General features: G+C 42.8%; 1 protein-coding gene across 1 annotated transcript in view; it reads right to left on the reverse strand.

Moving 5' to 3' along the window:
* The window catches only part of LOC105700647 (ras-related and estrogen-regulated growth inhibitor), a gene marked incomplete at its 5' end in the record, with an annotated part of 71,167 nt that overhangs the window by 13,619 nt on the left and 37,082 nt on the right, over positions 1-20,466 (reverse strand). The window contains one exon of the mRNA XM_023434975.1: positions 1,486-1,667. Within this exon, the coding sequence (XP_023290743.1) occupies positions 1,486-1,667 (182 nt within the window). The remainder of the gene's footprint in view (positions 1-1,485; positions 1,668-20,466) is intronic.

Consider the following 20,466-nt stretch of genomic DNA (forward strand, 5'->3'; position numbering starts at 1 on the left):
GTATCCAGTTCGGAGGAAAGTTTCATAAACGATTGACTCCTCAAATGGCACTTTCGTTTCGCCTTAAAGCTTCGTTTCTACACACCCATGATGCGCTATTTCGGAAACGGGTCGAAAGGGCCGCGGATCTCGAATGGGGGACAAAACGAAGCGCATCGCGTGTACGCTCTTACGGTGCACGCGTGGTGCACGCGCGGTGCACACGCAACGTCGTCTAGGGAACTCTCGGATCCTATTACCGAGCAAGGTGGAAAGTGAAGTCGGCTTTCGGCAGCCGGGAAAAATCGGATCGCTTTTCGATCGGCTGATTTCTCCGGCAGGAAAGACGCCGGTCGGCGGAGTTGGAACCTAGCGCCGTGAACGCGAAGTGGTAAGTTTCGGTACTTAAAGGAAAAAAAAAATTGCGTTAAACATTACCACTACGAGTTGTTCAATAGGCATCAGTCCATAGAGGGATACGATATACAGTAGACTACCGTCTAAGGCGAGTACTTACAAATGGAATTTTTGTAAAATCCCAAAGATATTGCGATTACTGTTTTCATATACCGCGTAAATTTTCCTACAACGCGCCTTTTTATATTTCGCGATATACGAGCGAAAATTCCCGTACGGCACGATATCTTATAACGCAAATTCATATAGCGTGTGACATTAACCGCGTTGTACGGAAGGCTATTGTACAACTACAGAGGGGGAGAGTAACATTGCAATTTGTAAAGCTATTTCTTCTCTTTTTTGCTGTTGCATAAATATCTCTGGTATCTCTTTGAGAACTGGCGCCCGTATTACAGTTCTTAATGTTTAACCACGATAACGTTTAACTTTATTTCTTCTGAGCATAGAGCGATTACGGATTATGAAAGAATGAATGGAAAAACCAAATCGATCCAATCTTCTTACAATTCATTAATTCCTGATAAAGACTCCACTTCTGAAGTATCTTTTGCGCACAAATTGATTGGACCACGGACAAATCTGCACACTACGTTTTTTTTTTTCTGTCAGTTTATTTATATATATTATATTTTATATTATATTCTGTCCCCCGTGTTGCTTCTGGCCAACTTGGCAAGGACTCATTGTCGAGAAAAAAAAAGAGAATCACAGAATGGGAGAGCTCCTTATACCGACCACGGTGGAGGCGCCCAACAAATTCGCCCCGTTCGAAGTATCTTTTGTGCAAAATTTGATTGGACCACGGACAAATCTGCACACAACGTATTTTTTTGTCTGTCAGTTTATTTATATATATTATATTATATTCTGTCCCCCGTGTTGCTTCTGGCCAACTTGGCAAGGACTCATTGTCGAGAAAAAAAAAAAAGATCACAGAATGGGAGAGCTCCTTATACCGACCACGGTGGAGGCGCCCAACAAATTCGCCCCGTCGTCGGGTCGTCTTTTTAGTACACGTTTCCTCCCTTTCTTTTCTTTTTCCTGGCAATATCCATGAAACGGGTTGGCGACGGTCGACATACTCACCGTGCATGATCGAGATCTCGCTTGTTGCCGAGCAAGAGGGCGGTAAAGTAGGATGGCAGCCGCAGATCGGCAAGCTGCTTCAGGAGTCCCCTCGCCTCCTGGAAGCTGCGCTTGCACGTCACGCTGTAGACCACGACGAAGGCCTCGCCCCATCTTATGTGCGAGTAGAGACATCCGTTTTCCTGGAAGCCCATGGTAAATCGTCATTCGTTACGTGCTTGCCGAGAAAAGAGGGAGCGACCAAGAGGCCGGGACGAAGGAATATGGCGGACCCTCGGAGGTGGGTGTGCGCATTTTCAGCTGGATTTACTTTACGTCCCCCCGACCTCGGGACTCGGGAATTAACCTTTTAATGCAGTGGTACCAAACTTAGATCTTTATGGATCGTTAAGGGGGCTCCGGAGGATCGTAAAGACGGCCAGTCGGCTGAGATAAATTTTCTCGTGAGAAACTTCATTAAAGGGACCCCGACGCCCAACCTCGGGCCTGCCGAATTCGCGACCAGTGGGTCGATTTAAGGTGAAGTGAAACCCCCCTCAAATCAGTCGATTCGAATACAACACCTTTTTTTAAGGGTATTGGAAGAAACTGCCCGAAACTTTGACACATCGTGATCATCCAAGAATAGTCCTGACACATTCAACAATTGGATTTTTCAAGACAAAATTCTTCAACTTAGCCCAGACCAGAACCAGAACGGCGTCGAGTTCGCATATTTCGATCGATACACAATTATTGAAGGCCACTGATTTCCGAGTGATTAGCTCTTCGTTGATATACAAGGTTCATTCTATATACATAAAATGTTATAATATTTATACTGAATGAACACATTGGATAAACTGAATCTTTGGAAACTTCAGAATCCCATTATAGAGGCCCTAAGGTGGAACCTGGTGTTCGGGAGATCCCGATTTTGATAAAGAAAATAATTTATATACTATAACTAATAAAATAATTTATATAATACATATTAAAAAAAAAAAGTGAAATTTCATAAGCACCACGTTCTTCCTTAGAGCCTCCATAATTACGTGCCGAAGTTCCAAATGACTCGATGCACCCAGTTTGGAGAAAAATTTTATATATACTTTGACGCGTTAAATGTGTAGAGTGACTCTTTCATATCCTTTTCAACACGGAGCCATTTCGACATATGGGCGAAATTCCTCTGACCGTGCAGGCAATATTGGACCAAACGTTGGGCGCCTTTAGGCGCTCTTAGTAGCCAATGGGTTAAAGGTCTTGATGTCTATAATGCATTTTTGTATGAACAATTTTTATATCGGATGAAAAATGAAATTTTATGCATAGGATAGGTGTACATTTTTCAGAGCCAAGTTATGTGTCATCGTTTCGGAGGGACCAAGTCGATCGAGGCCTGTTTTACACGAAAAAAGAGCTGTCGAGGAAGAAGCGGAGATGGTAAATTTCGACCGACCTGCGAAAATGTCCCGCTTTCGCCATTCAAGAGCAGATCGCATGGGTTGGTTAAATTGTATAGATACGTCGCGAGGATTGCCAGTAATAAAGGGTGCCCGGAGATGGTACTCTGCTTTACGACCATCGTTACAACTTCTGGGATGAAATGCGTTACGAATATTGGAATCACTTACGAGTCCGCGTGAAAGTCAGGAAACGATTCGCGCAGGCGCATTAAGGTAGTCATTCTTGCAATCGGTACTGTCTGTACCATCAAAGGGCAATCTCGTTTAAAAAGAAATATTCTGCGAATGGATAAAGAGGAAATAGATAAACCAAGCATGCTCAATATAAATGACGTCGCTAGGAACCATTTTGTAAAATTTGTATTAAGTTAATATAATAAAATAAACCTTTTCTACTCGATACCTATCTACGCGTTTTTCTATTTGATCCATCCAAATGAAAAAAAAAAAAATTAGAAACTAACATTTTATTTGCAGAGCATTAGAACAATGACGATAATAAGTACTATGAGCATACTTCGAGCGCTCGTCAAATAAAATGTTTTCAAATAGAGTTTCTTATTTTTTTGGTTACATTTAGATTTTAATTTTTCTATTTGGTTAGATTAAATGGAAAATTGTGGAGATTTTTTATAGATGTATGATTTTGAGGGAAAATATAAGTTTTGGAGTAGATATACATGTATTACGTCGGGCAAAATGTTCTTAACATTCGGCAACATATATGACGTTAGTTTTTAAACGAATGAATGTACTATCGTATTTAGTAAAAATGGTTTCCACTCTTTACAGAGCAATTTGAAGTATTTTTGTAATTGAAACTGGGATCAAGAATGTATTTGGTGAATTTTCTATTTCATTGACATCCCTATATATTGCTACAGAATTTGTATCAAAGACAGCTTACAGCCCTTTGTTACTAAACATTCATTTTCATAAGAAAAAAAAAATGGAAACTAAGAAACAGGGCAGCTGCAATTTTTCAATATATCGTCAAGGAATATTCTGTATTTTATGTAACGCCAAAATACAGAAAGCCCAAAATTTCACTTAAAAGCAATGGACATTACACGGAGAAAAATAAGAGTCTTAAGTTACAAAAGCCTACCTGTTGGCAATTGTCGTTCACGATACGGTTAACAACTGCCCCATTAACGGATTAATTAAGTTAATGTTACTTTTTCACATGTACAGTAGCAGAAACATTTTCATAATTTCTGCACTTACATGTAATTGCAATAGACATTAATCCGTAATTTTTACGGATTTGTGTAACAAAAGCTTCATCGTAACGCTAACGGAAATAATCTGCAGTCCTTATTTCACCGAATAAAGTCTGTACATTTTACATAATGTAATTACATTTTGCATACTGTAAGTTTAACCCTTTGGCAACTAAGAGCGCCTAAAGGCGGCCGACGTTTGGTCCAATATTGCCTGCACGGTCAAAGGAATTTCGCCCATATGTCGAAATGGCTCCGCGTTCAAAGAGTTAATAGAAATTTTTTTTTGTTCTCCGTGTAAGAATTCTCGCACTTCGCCCCGATATTTCATCGAGCGTAATTTGTAGGCGAAGTTACGCCTCGTTTCTTCTCCCTTTAATTCGTGTACCGAGCCTTAAGTTATAAAAAAGGATAGCAAGAGTGGGCCCCGTAAAATATGAAAAAAATGATCGAGGGTCCCTAAATATCGGTAATGTCGGGGACCCCGACATCGGAGGTCGAACTCGTCGATACATCGACTGCTCGTGTATATATGCACTTACGGGCGTGTCTTCGCGATTATATTTTACATCCGACCCCGATATGAATTAACATTTCGCCGGTTCGATCGTAAATAAGGCCCGGGGAGGGCCCGAAAAAAGGAGGAAGGTCGAACCCGCGCGGAATACCAATGGGGCCCGAGAGGTGCCGGCGAATTAGACCGGCTAATCGGCTAACTGAAACCCTATTCCTACTTAACATGCTAATTGCGCGGCCAGGAAAGTACTTACGAAAGCACTCCACCAAGTCCCGGGACCGATGACCCACAAAGTCGGTTTTTTCCGTCATTAAGGTGAAGTGAAACTCCCCTCAAATCAGTCGATTCTAATAAAACACATTTTTTTTTTTAAGGGTATTGAACCAAATTATCCGAAACTTTGACACATTACTCGTGATCATCTAGGAATTGTCCTGGCACATTCAACATTTGGATTTTTTAAAACAATTTTTTAACTCAGCCCAGATCAGAACCAAAATGGCGTCGAGCTCTCATATTTCGATCGATATACAATTATCGAAGGCTCTGATGTGAGAATCGAAAGGGTCAGGACAATTTTACGACAATGTAGAACACTCTGGTAATCGATAAACTCGTATTCGAACGGGATAAAGGCAAAAAAAGTGTTGTATGCGCTTCTATGCTAAAACGATGGGAATACGAGGTCTCGGAGTGAAAATTTAGTTGACCTGGAAATCACAGATGGCGCAGAGGGTCCCACCGCAGTCAATTAGGGCCTCAGAAACCAAGAATCCAGAGGATTTCTGGAGTTTTACTTCGATTTCCTTATAATTATTGTACGAAAACAACAGGTGGAGTATGCCATTTATTACAATACCCAATATAATTCGACCCAGCTGTCAATATAAAAACAAACGTCGGCGACGTGTTTTACTTCACCTTCAAGAAAGAAAATGTATGGTATCGATTTCTTACTTTATTATTTTAAGATATGAAGTGTTCTCTGCAATGCATCCGAGTTAAACATTCGGCATTATTATAGTAACGAATACTATATTTTTTTTATTTTAGGCTATATATATATATATATTTTTTTCAACTCCGTTCAAGGAAATAATTTTCTTGTAGGAAAGAAATTGTATTCTCGATGTACATTCACGATGTCGATACGGTGATATATGGTTCGATAATAAGTATCGATTGTCGCTTTCCTCCGCATAGTAATGAACTTCAGGGTTTTCGCAATCGCTCCTTACGTGTATTACACGCTTACCGAGCCCGGAGCGCCGACTGAGATCTCAATTCGATCTGGTATGATACGAGCGTCGCGTGATTTACGTGCGTAATTACGCCTCCTTGTTGCGCTACCGTAAGAGGTGCTCGGGTGCATAATTGGGCGTTTTCTAGCAATGTTGAAACAAGACTCGAAGAGTAACGCGCGACTGATTTCTGATTGGCAAAATATAATCGCGATGACGTCATGGCGAGTAATAGAAAATAAAGGAAAAGTTACGTGTCGGACGATCGACATCAAGGAGGTCCAATTTGCGGCAAAATATCAATTTAGCCAATTAACGAAATGATGGAATTATTTTATACAAATCAACTATTTACGGAAAATAGTGAGAATGATAACATGTCGAGACGTCCGCGGTGATCGAAATATCTCCGAATACCGAAATACGAAATAATTGTAATTGTAGCGAGTTAATTGACGAAATGATGGAATTATTTTATACAAATCAACTACGTACGGAAAATAGTGAGAATAACATTTCGTCGAGGCGTCCGCGGTGATCGAAATTTCTCCGAATACCGAAATACGAAATAATTGTAATTGTAGCGAGTTAATTGACGAAATGATGGAATTATTTTATACAAATCAACTACGTACGGAAAATAGTGAGAATGATAATATTTCGACGAGACGTCCGCGGTGATCGAAATATCTCCGAATACCGAAATACGAAATAATTATAATTGTAGCGAGTTAATTAACGAAATGATGGAATTATTTTATACAAATCAACTATTTACGGAAAATAGTGAAAATGATAAAATTTCGTCGAGACGTCCGCGGTGATAGAAATTTCTCCAAATATCGAAATACGGAATCATTGTATCGCGATGAGCTAATTGACGAAGTGATGGAATTATTTTATATAAATCAACTATTTACGGAAAATAGTGAAAATGATAAAATTTCGTCGAGACGTCCGCGGTGATAGAAATTTCTCCAAATATCGAAATACAGAATCATGGTATCGCTATGAGCCAATTAACGAAATGATGGAATTATTTTATATAAATCAACTATTTACGGAAAATAGTGAAAATGATAACATTTCGTCGAGGCGTCCGAGGTGATCGAAGTATCTCCGAATACCGAAATGCAGAATCATCGTTTTGTAACGAGTCAATTAACAAAATGACGGAATTATTTTATACAAATCTACTTTCTACCGAAAATAGTGAAAATGATAACACTTCGTCGAGGCGTCCGCGCTGATAGCGTCGACATATTATCGTCCGTTTAGGGCATCTACGGCGAGGCCGTTTTAATGTTCTCATTAATATTTATTGATCGATCGTATCGGGGGCCAATTCGACGAGATCTCGGATTGGCGACACAATCGAGCAACGATTTCAACGACGACGTCGCGTCGCGACGGTAACGCGTTATGAAAGACCGTTCACGCATAACGCGCTTTTATCGCGCGACGAGCGTGATTTCTCGCGCCTTATGAAATCCCGATACGGGGACTCGGTCGAGATATACGATTCGTTTCGCCATTCAGCCCTCCCCTCGATGGTTATTGCCGTTCGATGTATCGGAAAGCATCGGAGCGGTCGGAGGTCGTTATACGAGGATCAGCGTTGAAGCTCCGCGAGAAAGCGACTCGCTACGAGTCTATCGAGCTTGAGCGAAGAAAGTGAAAGAGATAACGAAAGTGCGTCTCGGTGGGACGAGTGTAATAATGAAAAATGAGTTTTCGGCTCCCCGATCAATGAAAACGATCGATACTTTGAACGTAGGCGTGCATCGACATCGAGGACAATAACGTTTAAAATGGAAAGTACTTGAGTCACATAATAAAAAATAAATTATGTAGTGAATATATACCCCGGAGTTTGATCAACGCTACAAATCTATTGAGTATGAGTGAAGAAAATTAAGTAACGAAAGTGCGAACCGATTGAACGAATGTAATAATGAAAAATGTATTTTCGACTCGATCAATGAAAGCGATCGATACTTTAAACGTAGGCGTGCATCGACATCGAGTACAATAACGTTTAAAATGGAGAGTACTTGAGTCACATAATAAAAAATAAATTATGTAGTGAAAATATACCCCGGAGTTTGATCAACGCTACAAATCTATTGAGTATGAGTGAAGAAAATGAAGTAACAAAAGTGCGTCTCGGTGGGACGAATGTAATAATGAAAAATGAGTTTTCGGCTCCCCGATCAATGAAAACGATCGATATTTTAAACGTAGGTGCGCATGAACATCGAGTACAATGACGTTTAAAATAGAAAGTAAATGAACTATATGTTATAAGAAAAAATACATTAAGAAGTTAATGTATACGTCAAAATTATATTGCATACATTTTTTAGAAATCCATATATACTACTGCTCGTACATCGAGTTGAGGCGAAAGTTTATCCGGTATTTTCTGTCATTTTGTTAAATAAAAAACAAAGAAATTTGGGACTCATCTCGATAATTTGAAACAATTCTTTCTGACTGTACGAGATTATGACAAAGATAATACGTTTTATTAGCTACTACTTCATTTCATAATTTATTCATGGATTTCTTACTTTCCTACCTATTTTTACACCTACCAATTCCTCAAAATATTAATAATACCTGTGTATGAGATTTCTTACAAATGTAGGTATCTTGAAAAAAGATTAGTTGCACGGTTTCCCGAATCGAGTACATATACTCAGTGTTACGAGTAATGCTTAAAATTAAAAGTAAACAAATAACACATTTTTAAGCACGCAAACGTATTACACGAAATTCCTGAAAAATATATCTTGAAGGTGCTTGGACGAATATTATAATATAAATCTTATACGTATCTTTAATATTACGATTAATGTTGGGTATGAGTATATGACGGAAAAGGGTCGCAAATAGATGGAGATAAATGCACTTAGTTATTAACTCTTTGCGGACGCGACTTTTCCTTTATAAAGGCTTTTGGGCGGCTATTTGCCGACACTCGTCCGCAAAGGGTTAAAAACCTCGATTACGCGGATTCCGCGTAAGATGGACCTCTGTTTATGAGACGTTTCGATCGTCCCTCCAGCCGTGCATCGACCGTTAATCGAACGGCTCGATAGGTCGAATCACACGGCAGTACCATTGTTCGTCGCGAATCGATCGAAGGTGGGCGAGAATCGAGTCCTCCGGCACCCACGCAATTCCTGGATAAGTCCGGTAGAGAACCAGTTACATCGCGACCATTGAGATCGAGATCTCCGACTGGATTCCGACTCTTTTCTTTCCACATCCGAAATAACTCGGCTCGAAATAGTCCCCTGGTACATGAAATTACTCGAAAGGTCAACGAATTCCCAAAACATTTTCGTGTACACCACTTTTTCAACCCGTAACTTAATACACCATTAAGGTGATGTGAAAGTGGCGTCAAAGAGGTCTTGTTTATAAAACTTTTCTCCCAACTCGGTTTACCGAATAGTTCGAAACTTTACAACGTGAATAGGAAGGCTATAAGGAAGGTCCTGAAACTCATGAAATTTCAATTCTTTTCAAATTTCTTTATAGATATTTTAAAAATAGTTTATAAAAAATGAAATTTCGCGAGTCTAAAAAAAAAGTCAATAAAAATCACTATTTACACTTTAATCGTTGACAGCACTTGGATCGAAATTTTCGTAACAAATTGGAGACGTCGATTTTTACATAATCCCTTCTAATTTCTAAAAGCCCCTTAATTTTTTATTCCCGACTTCCCATTCCCCAGAATCTTGTACACCGTAAAAGATGATAAATTTCCAGCCCCCTAAAATCTGCCATTGTCAAACAATTTAAAACCATTTTATTTCAAACTCCGCAAAACAGTCCTGTAAGTACATATACCCCGTACAAGTTCATACTCATTAAAGCACACATAGATAAACACGTACATTACAACCTACCAACCCCCTTAAAACCATGAATTACGCATTCACATTCGAGGATTCATGACCGCAACATAAACCGCGTTAAAAATAATAATTAAAAAAAAAAAAGAAACTCGTAACAAAAAAACCGTGCTATAAGAGTACATCGTAATAAAAAGATCCGTGCCGGAAAATCCGTAATCGTAAGGCAATCACGGAGTTCCGGTTAATTCTCCCTAGGCGTAGATAGAAAACGAATCGATCTATGCGCATAACGCGTTTCCTCGGTCGTGCGCATAATGCATCGTTTGGAGGTGCATAAGTGCATAACGGAGGGTCGTTTTATCCGGTCAACGGGTTCTCGAGGTCCCGCGAGTTGCCATGTTGGTAACGCGTCTTTTTTTCGAGGCCTTGCAACGGCAGAACATCCGGATCAAAGTTCAAGAAACATCTCATTCCGCAAACTTTCCCCGCCGCGTCGGGCCTTCGTTAATTCCGATAACGTATGCAATTGTTGTATCGGGACGACGAAGCGCGTCGGCGAAGAACGGATACGACGTCGTCTTGTTCTAGTTTGTCATAGTTTGTCAGGTTACGAGTTAGGTATCGTAATACCGTCTCGTAAAGCGATTTTAAAGAACGACCGCGCAGCGGGGCTCACCCGAGCGTAGGTGCGCGGTTGTGCAATAACGCGCACTGCCCGTAACTCCTGAGTACACGCGCAGAAGAAAGTCGCCTTCGACGTCTTCCTAGGATATGAGCCTGTCATTCATTATGATTTAGGACACCTGTCGGTATTTTTTTTTCCTCGAAGCTACCCAAAGATCGCCTGCCATAATCTCGCCCCGATAAAGAATAGATCGATTCGATACGCTTTTGGGCTGTGGGCATTGTCCGCCATGTTGGAATCGACTATTCGATACGTATTTACATCGAAAATGAATATAAGAATATAATTGGCGTTACCCATTTTCGTATTTTTCATTGATCCTTTCTATTTATAAATCCTTTTGATTTCCTGGACCAAAACTGTGTCTATTGGAAATATTTTTGAATTATGGATCGGTCCGTTCCCGTTTGCGGCGCATCGAGGTCTCCCAGTCTTAATTTTCGAAGCGCGAAGTGATATCGTAAACTCGGGAAAAAATTTCTCAACGACGGAAATCCTTTTCACTGATTTCCTGGGCCAAAATTGTCTCGATGGAAATATTTTTAAATTTGGATCGGTCCGTTCCCATTCGCGGCGCATCGAAGTCTCCCAGTCTTAATTTTCGAAGCGCGAGGTGATATCGTAAACTCGGGGAAAAATTTCTCAACGACGGAAATCCTCTTCACTGATTTCCTGGGCCAAAATTGTCTCGATGGAAATATTTTTAAATTTTGGATCGGTCCGTTCCCATTCGCGGCGCATCGAGGTCTCCCGGTCGGAATTTTCGAAGCGCGAAGTGAGATCGTAAACTCGGAGCAAAAAGGAAAGCGCCGGAAGAAATTGCCCCCGCGAGATATAAAATATCCGGCGATGCGGCGACAACGGGGCGGCCGATATTATTTTTACACGGCAATAAAACCCACCGCCGCCGGAATCCGCGTCGTTAATATTTCCCGTTCCCCGGGTCCCGCGTCCGGACATTTTCTTCCGCGTAATGACCCACCGGGTCCGGCGGGGGCGGGAAAGAAGAAGTGCGTTGGCATAAATTTCGAGCGACGAAGAGGGCCCCGTGCTATAAATACCGGGTAGGGCCCCGGCCCGACTCGGCCGCGATTCCACGACCGATCAAACGATCGACCGATCGAATCGGTCGCACCGGAAGGCTCCATAAATAAACACTGTCTGCCTCTTTCCGCAGGCGTTTATTTCGGGGGCAAAAATCCGCAGCGGAAGGATTGCGATTTCACGCTAAACGACAGAGCGCCCGTGAAATAGATTCTCTCCGCGTTTGCCACGAGCCCGATAACGATTCTAGGTGGCCACAAGAAATCCTTATCATCTCGATGGGAATTATTCCTAGTTGGATAAAGGAAACGACGGAGGAAAAACTTGATTAATTTAACAAAATCACTGGTCTATATACCAACTGGATGACCGATACCCTAAAAAATGGCGTGACGTTTTGAAGCGACCGTACAACGCGTTAATGATGTCTCTTCTATTCTTTCATATCTTAAATGTTATTAAACAAAGAATTTAGTCAAGTCAACTAAATATATGATCGTCCATATAACCACCATCCTCTACCGTTGTACCAATAAAAATATTATCGATTCAACCAAACACTTTTCCGCATCTACAGCTTGTCTCCATTGCTATCAACTTATCCAGTTTCATAATTATTTGGTTGGACAAAATCAAAATTGGTCACCCCAAACCTGTTATTTATATTATGCGCTTAATACGAGGGAAATTCTCTTACAACACAATTTTCTACAACGCGATTTCATCCAACGCATAACGTATTAACCGCGTTATACGAGGAAAATTCTCTTATAACACAATTTCATAGAACACGAGAAGTATAAACCGCGATTTATGAGGAAAATTGTCTTATAATACGATTTCATACTACGCGTAACGGATTAACCGCGTCATATGAGGAAAACTCTCTTACAACACAATTTCCTACAAAGCGATCTCATAGAACGCGTTAACCGAGGAAAATTCTCCTACAACACGATTTCATACAACACGAAAGTTATTTACTGCGAATAACGAGGAAAATTCTCCTATAACACGATTTCATACGACGCGTAACGCATTAATCTCGTCATACGAGGAAAATTCTCCTACAACACGATTTCATACAACACGAAAGTTATAAACTGCGATTTACGAGAAAAATTCTTCTATAACACGATTTCATACTACGCGTAACGCATTAATCGCGTCATACGAGGAAACCTCACAACACAATTTCCTACAAAGCGATCTCATAGAACGCGTTAACCGAGGAAAATACTCCTACAACATGACAGGTATAAACCGCGATTTGTGAGGAAAATTCTCCTACATCAGGATTTCATATAACACGACAAGTACAAACCGCGATTTGTGAGAATAATTCCCCTACAACGCGATTTCATTCTACGCGTAACGCATTAGCAGCGTCATACGAGGAAACCTCTCTTATAACACAATTTCCTACGAAACGATCTCATAGAACGCGTTAACCGAGGAAAATTCTCCTACAACACGACAGGTATAAACCGCGATTTACGAGGAAAATTCTCCTACAACAGGATTTCATATAACACGAAAAGAACAAACCGTGATTTGTGAGAATAATTCCCCTACAACGCGATTTCATTCTACGCGTAACGCATTAGCAGCGTCATACAGGAGTCCCCCACACCGCGCGGATAAGTCCCCACACTCACCCGCGTATTTGGCGCAAGACTCTCCCCAGTTTCTCGAAAAGGCGTCCCCCATTCCGCGTTTCTCTGTACGTCACTTCCCCCATACCTTAACCTGCGTTACGCGGATAACGGCCGCGCACGCGCAGAAGAGTTAAAGACCGGCAAAAGCGGCGCATATATGTACGATCAATTATCAATCCGAAGTTTTCTTTTCGGCCATAACTCTCCATGATGTATCCACGGGGTAAGAGGTAATTAACGAGGCGGTCAGGAGGCCAGTCGTCGTCCCCGACGTCGGGCGTACTCGCACCGCCAATGCGGAAGAACAATGCGAGAATTGGGGAAGTGTGCCACGGGCTGCCGGGCCGCCCGAAGTGTACGAGGGCAAGCGGGCGCATGCGCACCCGCGCCCCGGAACCTCGGAGCGTTGCGTGCGCCCGCTTGTAAGTCACGGGCCCCGAGCCGAGATGGCTCGGTCACGCCTCCCTTCGTATCCCGAGCCCCGCCAAGATTTATGTGACAAGAAACAATACTCAATAGAAATATTAATCCCGGCGGGTCAATGCTGCCACCTACTTGCGGTCCGACTTCCTACGTGTCGATTGCGTTCGGTTGTCCCTACTGCTCGGATAGATCCGACGGCGAAGTCTCGTTAGCATTCTGGGGTAAGATGGCGCAGTGGATCGTCCTCGATAGATCCAATACCGCAGCGTTCATTTAGAATTAGATTTAGATTGATTAACAAATCAATTCGACTACGGTAACGGGGCGAGCGTAACTCGAACCGCGCCACCATAACCTCTCCGCGAAGGGTAGAGGACCGCCATAGAACCCACGTGGTCAAGGCGCTCGTTTCCCTTTTTCGATGTTTTAAAGGTCTCTTCTATAATGGCGCCCTTCTGTCGCGTGGAAACCATCAAGTCGCAGACTTTTCCAAACCTTCCGAAAACGAGGATTTATTTCTTTAGCGCTTAAGCCTTGCTTTTTTAATTTCGACACGCACTTGATAAGAGGCAATTTGGCGCTCGTCTCCTTTTTTCGATGTTTTAGAGGTCTCTTCTTTAAGGGCGCCCTTATGTCGCTCTCGACTCACGTGGAAACCATGAAGTCGCAAACTTTTCCAAACCTTCCGAAAACGAGGATTTATTTCTTTAGCGCTTAAGCCTTGATTTTTTAATTTCGGCGCGCACTTGATAAGAGACAATTTGGCGCTCGTTTCCCTTTCTCGATGTTTTAGAGGTTTCTTGTTTAAGGGCGCCCTTATGTCGCTCTCGACTCACGTGGAAAATCATCAAGTTGCAGACTTTTCCAAACCTTCCAAGGAGGATTTATTTCTTTAGCGCTTAAGCCTCGCTTTTTTAATTTCGGCGCGCACTTGATAAGAGGCAATTTGGCGCTCGTTTCCCTTTTTCGATGTTCTAGAGGTCTCTTCTTTAAGGGCGCCCTTCCGTCGCTCTCGACTCACGTGGAAACAATCAAGACGCAAACTTTTCCAAACCTTCCGAAAACGAGGATTTATTTCTTTAGCGCTTAAGCCTCGCTTTTTTAATTTCAGCGCGCCCTTGATAAGACGCAATTTCTCCCGATATTCCTTTGGTCCTTTTCCAAGTCCCTTCTCAGAAGTACCTCTCCTGGAGTCCATTTCACTGTCGATCTGGACGTGAAGGTGGAGGCGGAGGTCTCTACCTTCGGAAGATCCCTCCCAGGTCCCCGCGGAACCTGGACCGACATAGCGACATCGAGTAGAGGAGTCTTCGGGACCGGCGAAGAAAGTGCTCGCTCTCTCGGTGGAAACCACCTTTGGCGGATGTTAATGTGGCGGACTCGGAGGGTTCTTCGGGCCCGGGGAAGGTCCGGGGCGTAGACGAGAGCGAAGATCGATGAACTTATCGGACCTAATGTCCGCACGTACGGCTTATCAAGTAGATGCCGCGCCAGGGCACGACTTGCACCACGGCGAAGGCGCTCTCGGCGGTCGGACGGGTGCTCTTGCGAAATCGACCGATTAAAATACAATAGCCGTGTACGGAGCCGACGAGTTCGCGCACCGGCACCGGTATCGCTTCCCGTATCCTCTCACCGAATTACCATCGTCACGAGATTTCCTCGTGGTCGGCCCGCGATCAGGGATCGGCTTCCCGGGGACTTTCCTGGTCCTTGGATGGAGTCGCCGTAGGAGAAAGGGGCGGAAGTTCTTTTTTCCGTTCGTTCTTTTCCGGGGGAAGGATTCTGCGATCGGGTAGGGAGAGGGAATACCTGTAGAAAAATCGCTGCCAATACCGGAAGCGCGAGTTTGGACAACCGATTCTATGGCGATGCGGAACCTCCCTTCAAATGTATAATCAGGAGTCATGGATAGATAGTCTGATAGTAATATGACACATAGAGTACTTCCGACGAAACCATTGAAAGAGCAACGCGAGAACGATATCTCTGGATATCTCGAAGATATTGATGATAGGTTTAGTGATCTGGGACTTTCGTGATCCTGGCGTCGCCAAAGGCCAGAGGGGTGGAAGTTCTTTTTCTGGATTTCTTTCTTCCTGTGGAAGGATTCCATACGAATTGACAGCAAGAGCAATACTCAGAAAATTCGTTGTCAAGATCGGAAACGCGAGTTTGATCAGTCAATTTCACGTCCATGTGGAATCTCACTTCAAACGTAATCAGGAGTCATGGATAGACAGTCTAATCATCAAATGGCACATAGAGTACTTCCGACGAAACCATTGAAAGAGTAACGCGAGAACGATATCTCTGGATATCTCGAAGATATTGATGATAGGTTTAGTGATCTGGGACTTTTCTGATCCTGGTGGAGTCGCCAAAGAACAAAGGGGCCGAAGTTCTTTTTCTGGATTTCTTTCTTCCTGGGGATTCTATACTATCTGGCAGCAAGAGCAATACTCAGAAAATTCGTTGTCAAGATCGGAAACGCGAGTTTGATCAGTCAATTTCACGTCCATGTGGAATCTCCCTTCAAACGTAATCAGGAGTCATGGATAGACAGTCTAATCATCAAATGGCACATAGAGTACTTCCAACGAAACCGTTGAAAGAGTAACGCGAGAACAATGTCTGGATATCTCTCGAAGATATTGATGATCGGCTGAGTGATCTGGGACTTTCCTGATCCTGGAGTCGCCAAAGGACAGAGGGGCGAAAGTTCTTTTTCTGGATTTCTTTCTTCCTAGGGAAGGATTCCATACGATCTGGCACCAAGAGCAATACTCAGAAAATTCAATGTCAAGACCGGAAACGCGAGTTTGATCATACATCCATGTGGAGTCTCCTTTTACCCCTTATCACACCAAGAATACTAGAAGACTATAATAAGTTGTCAGTATTACTGCCGGTTGGAGTGATAAGGGTCAAATCTAACCACAAGTCGTGGATCGTCCGATCGTAAAACGATGCTTTAAGTACTTTCCAACGAAACTGACGGAAAGATGGCAAGGAAACGATCTCTGGGACGTCCTTCGAAGATCTCGATGACCGGCTCTTCCGGCCAGACCGCGCCGAATCGGCCGCGGGATCGGACCGCTTTTGCGGGAACTTTCACGCTGCGATCGCGATAACGAGGCACGTCGTATTCGGAGGTAGCGATAAATCGTTATCGTGGGAGGTCAGTCCGGGTATATCTCGGAACCGGCCCGGTCGGGAACAGACCTACTGGAAGATCGGAGATCCTTATCGGTATCTAACTGTTCAGCAAGGGAAGCGATACCGACATCGATCCGGTCCTCGTCGGGATCGGACGGATCCACGGATAACGGATCGCCGCTGCGTAGATCGTAAATCGTCGCTCGAGGATGATCGATGGTTTCGACAGCCTCCACTGACCGGAAAGCGATCGGCCTCCGATCGGAACCTCGTACAGTGGGTCAATTTAAATATTCTTCCGCCAAATGGCAGCGTTTCAGCGATATCGCCATGATATATATTCTGATAAGCAAACCGCAGGACTGTCAAAAAACCATCAAACACATCTTTGGCATGCATATGGTCGGAGTAAAACGATTAATTTGATGGCTTGGTGAATTAGCACCTATCCCATGTTCTTGCTGGAGGAACTTATTGCCAGCAAGTACGTTGTTAAAAGGGATTTTATCATTTTATGACATATTTTCAAAGACAATCTCTGACTTATGTACTCGTTTGAACTGGCGCAGTATATAACACCTCGAAAATGGAGTGATCGAAAACGACACACCAACATGAACAAAACCCAAAACGCTTAAACCCTACAAAATGAATTTGCAAGGAGATTCTCTTCGCCCGTCTGTTTGTATTTCTCCGGGAAACGATATCCTACACCACGAAAACGCCACACCAACATGAACAAAACCCAAAACGCTTGAACCCTACGAAATGAATTTGCAAGGAGATTCTTTTCGTCCATCTCTTTGTATTTCTCCAGGAAACGATATCCTACGCCACGAAAACGCCACACCAACATGAACAAAATCCAAAACGCTTAAACCCTACAAAATGAATTTGCAAGGAGATTCTCTTCGTCCATCTCTTTATATTTCTCCAGGAAACGATATCCTACGCCACGAAAACGCCACACCAACGCGAACAAAACCCAAAACCCTAAACCCTTTTAGTGCCGGCCGAAATTGTTAGCACTTGTAAAACGACCAGATATCGTTGTTCGGCACTAATAGGGTTAAACACTACGAAATAAATTTGCAAGGAGATTCTCTTCGTCCATCTCTTTGCATTTCTCCAGGAAACGATATCCGACGCCACGGAAACGCCACACCAACATGAACAAAATCCAAAACGCTTAAACCCTACGAAATGAATTTGCAAGGAGATTCTCTTCATCCATCTCTTTATATTTCTCCAGGAAACGATATCCTACGCCACGAAAACGCCACACCAACACGAACAAAATCCAAAACGCTTAAACCCTACAAAATGAATTTGCAAGGAGATTCTCTTCGCCCGTCTCTTTGAGTTTCTCCAGGAAACGATAACCAAAAAATGCGCCGACTAGTGTTCAATGGTACTCGGCATCGGGGTACAAATCGATCCATGTCGAAGTGAATCCCGTTAACCCGAATGACCCGGGGGTCTCTGGAGTCGTTGAAGGAAGGCGCCCTGTACACCAGGTATCGTTATGGGGGCCATGGGGTCCCCTCGCGTATATCGACGCGGATCGACGCGCGTCGACGTAAGTCATCGAAGTGTGTGCCGATCAGGTGTATCGGCTTCGATGGCCGATGCATCGGAACGGTATTCGTCATTAGCATGACGCACATGAACGAGGCCACTTCCGAGCCGGTACGAGTCGTACAAGTGCTCTAAATACGTCTCCCAAGCCGATGGTTCGTTGCCCAGGTAGATACAAGCTTGACCAGAAAGAAATTGCAGTCTTTGCCGTTCGCGATGTGACGCTTTGTTTTCCGATAATGTTGCGTTTCCCTTCGTATTTATGGTACATATCGATTTGAAGCCCAGACTTCGCTCTACATCTTGATAATTGAGTATACACGGTGTACAGAAACTGGGTTTCGGCGATGTTTGAAGTAGAAACTTCCTTTACCATTTCTTTCCGCGGATAATTATTTGCAGAGTTATTAAGGTGATAGAAAAGTGGAATTTACGCGATTTTTTGTTTTTTGTTTAGAAAATGTTCACACGTACAATCGCTGCCCAGATGTAATGGGAATTGAGACAAACGTCATTTCACAATGCAAAATGCAAATGCAAATGCAATATGCATTTCAGAACGGACATAAGCGGCTCTATTGGAGTAATTATTACTATGGTGACACAGTAGAGCTCCATCTTTATGAAATGCTGTTTACATGAATTTTTATCGCATTCGTGCGAAGATTATGTGCCTTTTATACTTTTTATTATAAGACAAACGTAACTAATTAATTAGGGGTGGCTCATCATCCCTCAGTAGGGATGGGAGGTCGTCAAATCAGTATTCTGTCATCATAAAATAATTGACAGTTAATGTTTCTGAAGAATTTAATGACTTTACGTTGGACGTTTCAAGTCTCTATACTGTGTACGATTAGGGGTAGTTTATCCCTAAACAAGGATCAATGCCGATAAGAACATTATACACCAAACAAGTTACGACGTATATTAAAATTATAACAAGAATTACTCAACACATCATATTATTCGTCAAACTAAGAATTCTTATAACCCTTCTTATGAACTTTGAGGGGCTGTTTCACCCCCTGAATATGAAAACGGGCCAAAATAAAAATACACGTGTCTCTTACATTTCGGTTCTCTAAAACATATCCGCGAACCAAAACAATCGAAGGCGGGCACCTGAAAATACCCCTTCTTATGAACTTTGAAGGGCTGTTTCACCCCCTGAATATGAAAATGGGCCAAAATAAAAATACACGTGTCTCTTAAATTAGGGTTCCCTAAAACATATCCGCGAACTAAAACAATCGGAGACAGACACCTGAACATACCCCTTCTTATAAACTTCGAAGGGCTGTTTCACCCCCTGAATATGAAAACGGGCCAAAATAAAAATACACGTGTCTCTTACATTTCGGTTCTCTAAAACATATCCGCGAACCAAAACAATCGAAGGCGGGCACCTGAAAATACCCCTTCTTATGAACTTTGAAGGGCTGTTTCACCCCCTGAATATGAAAATGGGCCAAAATAAAAATACACGTGTCTCTTAAATTAGGGTTCCCTAAAACATATCCGCGAACTAAAACAATCGGAGACAGACACCTGAACATACCCCTTCTTATAAACTTCGAAGGGCTGTTTCACCCCCTGAATATGAAAACGGGCCAAAATAAAAATACACGTGTCTCTTACATTTCGGTTCTCTAAAACATATCCGCGAACCAAAACAATCGAAGGCGGGCATCTGAACATACCCCTTCTTATAAACTTCGAAGGGCTGTTTCACCCCCTAAATATGAAAACGGGCCAAAATAAAAATACACGTGTCTCTTACATTTCAGTTCTCTAAAACATATCCGCGAACCAAAACAATCGAAGGCAGGCATCTGAAAATACCCCTCCTTATAAGGAGGACGGACACCTGAAAATACCCCTTCTTATGAACTTCGAAGGGCTGTTTCACCCCCTGAATATGAAAACGGGCCAAAATAAGAATACACGTGTCTCTTACTTTTCGATCCTCTAAAACATATCCGCGAACCAAAACAATCGGAGGCGGACACCTGAAAACATTCCTTGTAAGACCGGGAAAGACTACCGGGAGCTGGGAGAGGCGTTACCGCGTCGTTCCCTCTGAAAAGGCGACGCGTCCGCTCGGAGGGGGGGGGGCGAAACGGCGCGGTT

The sequence above is a fragment of the Orussus abietinus genome, unplaced genomic scaffold (assembly GCF_000612105.2).
Source record: "Orussus abietinus isolate OABI.00-Male unplaced genomic scaffold, Oabi_2.0 scaffold135, whole genome shotgun sequence".
NCBI classification, from domain to species: domain Eukaryota; kingdom Metazoa; phylum Arthropoda; class Insecta; order Hymenoptera; family Orussidae; genus Orussus; species Orussus abietinus.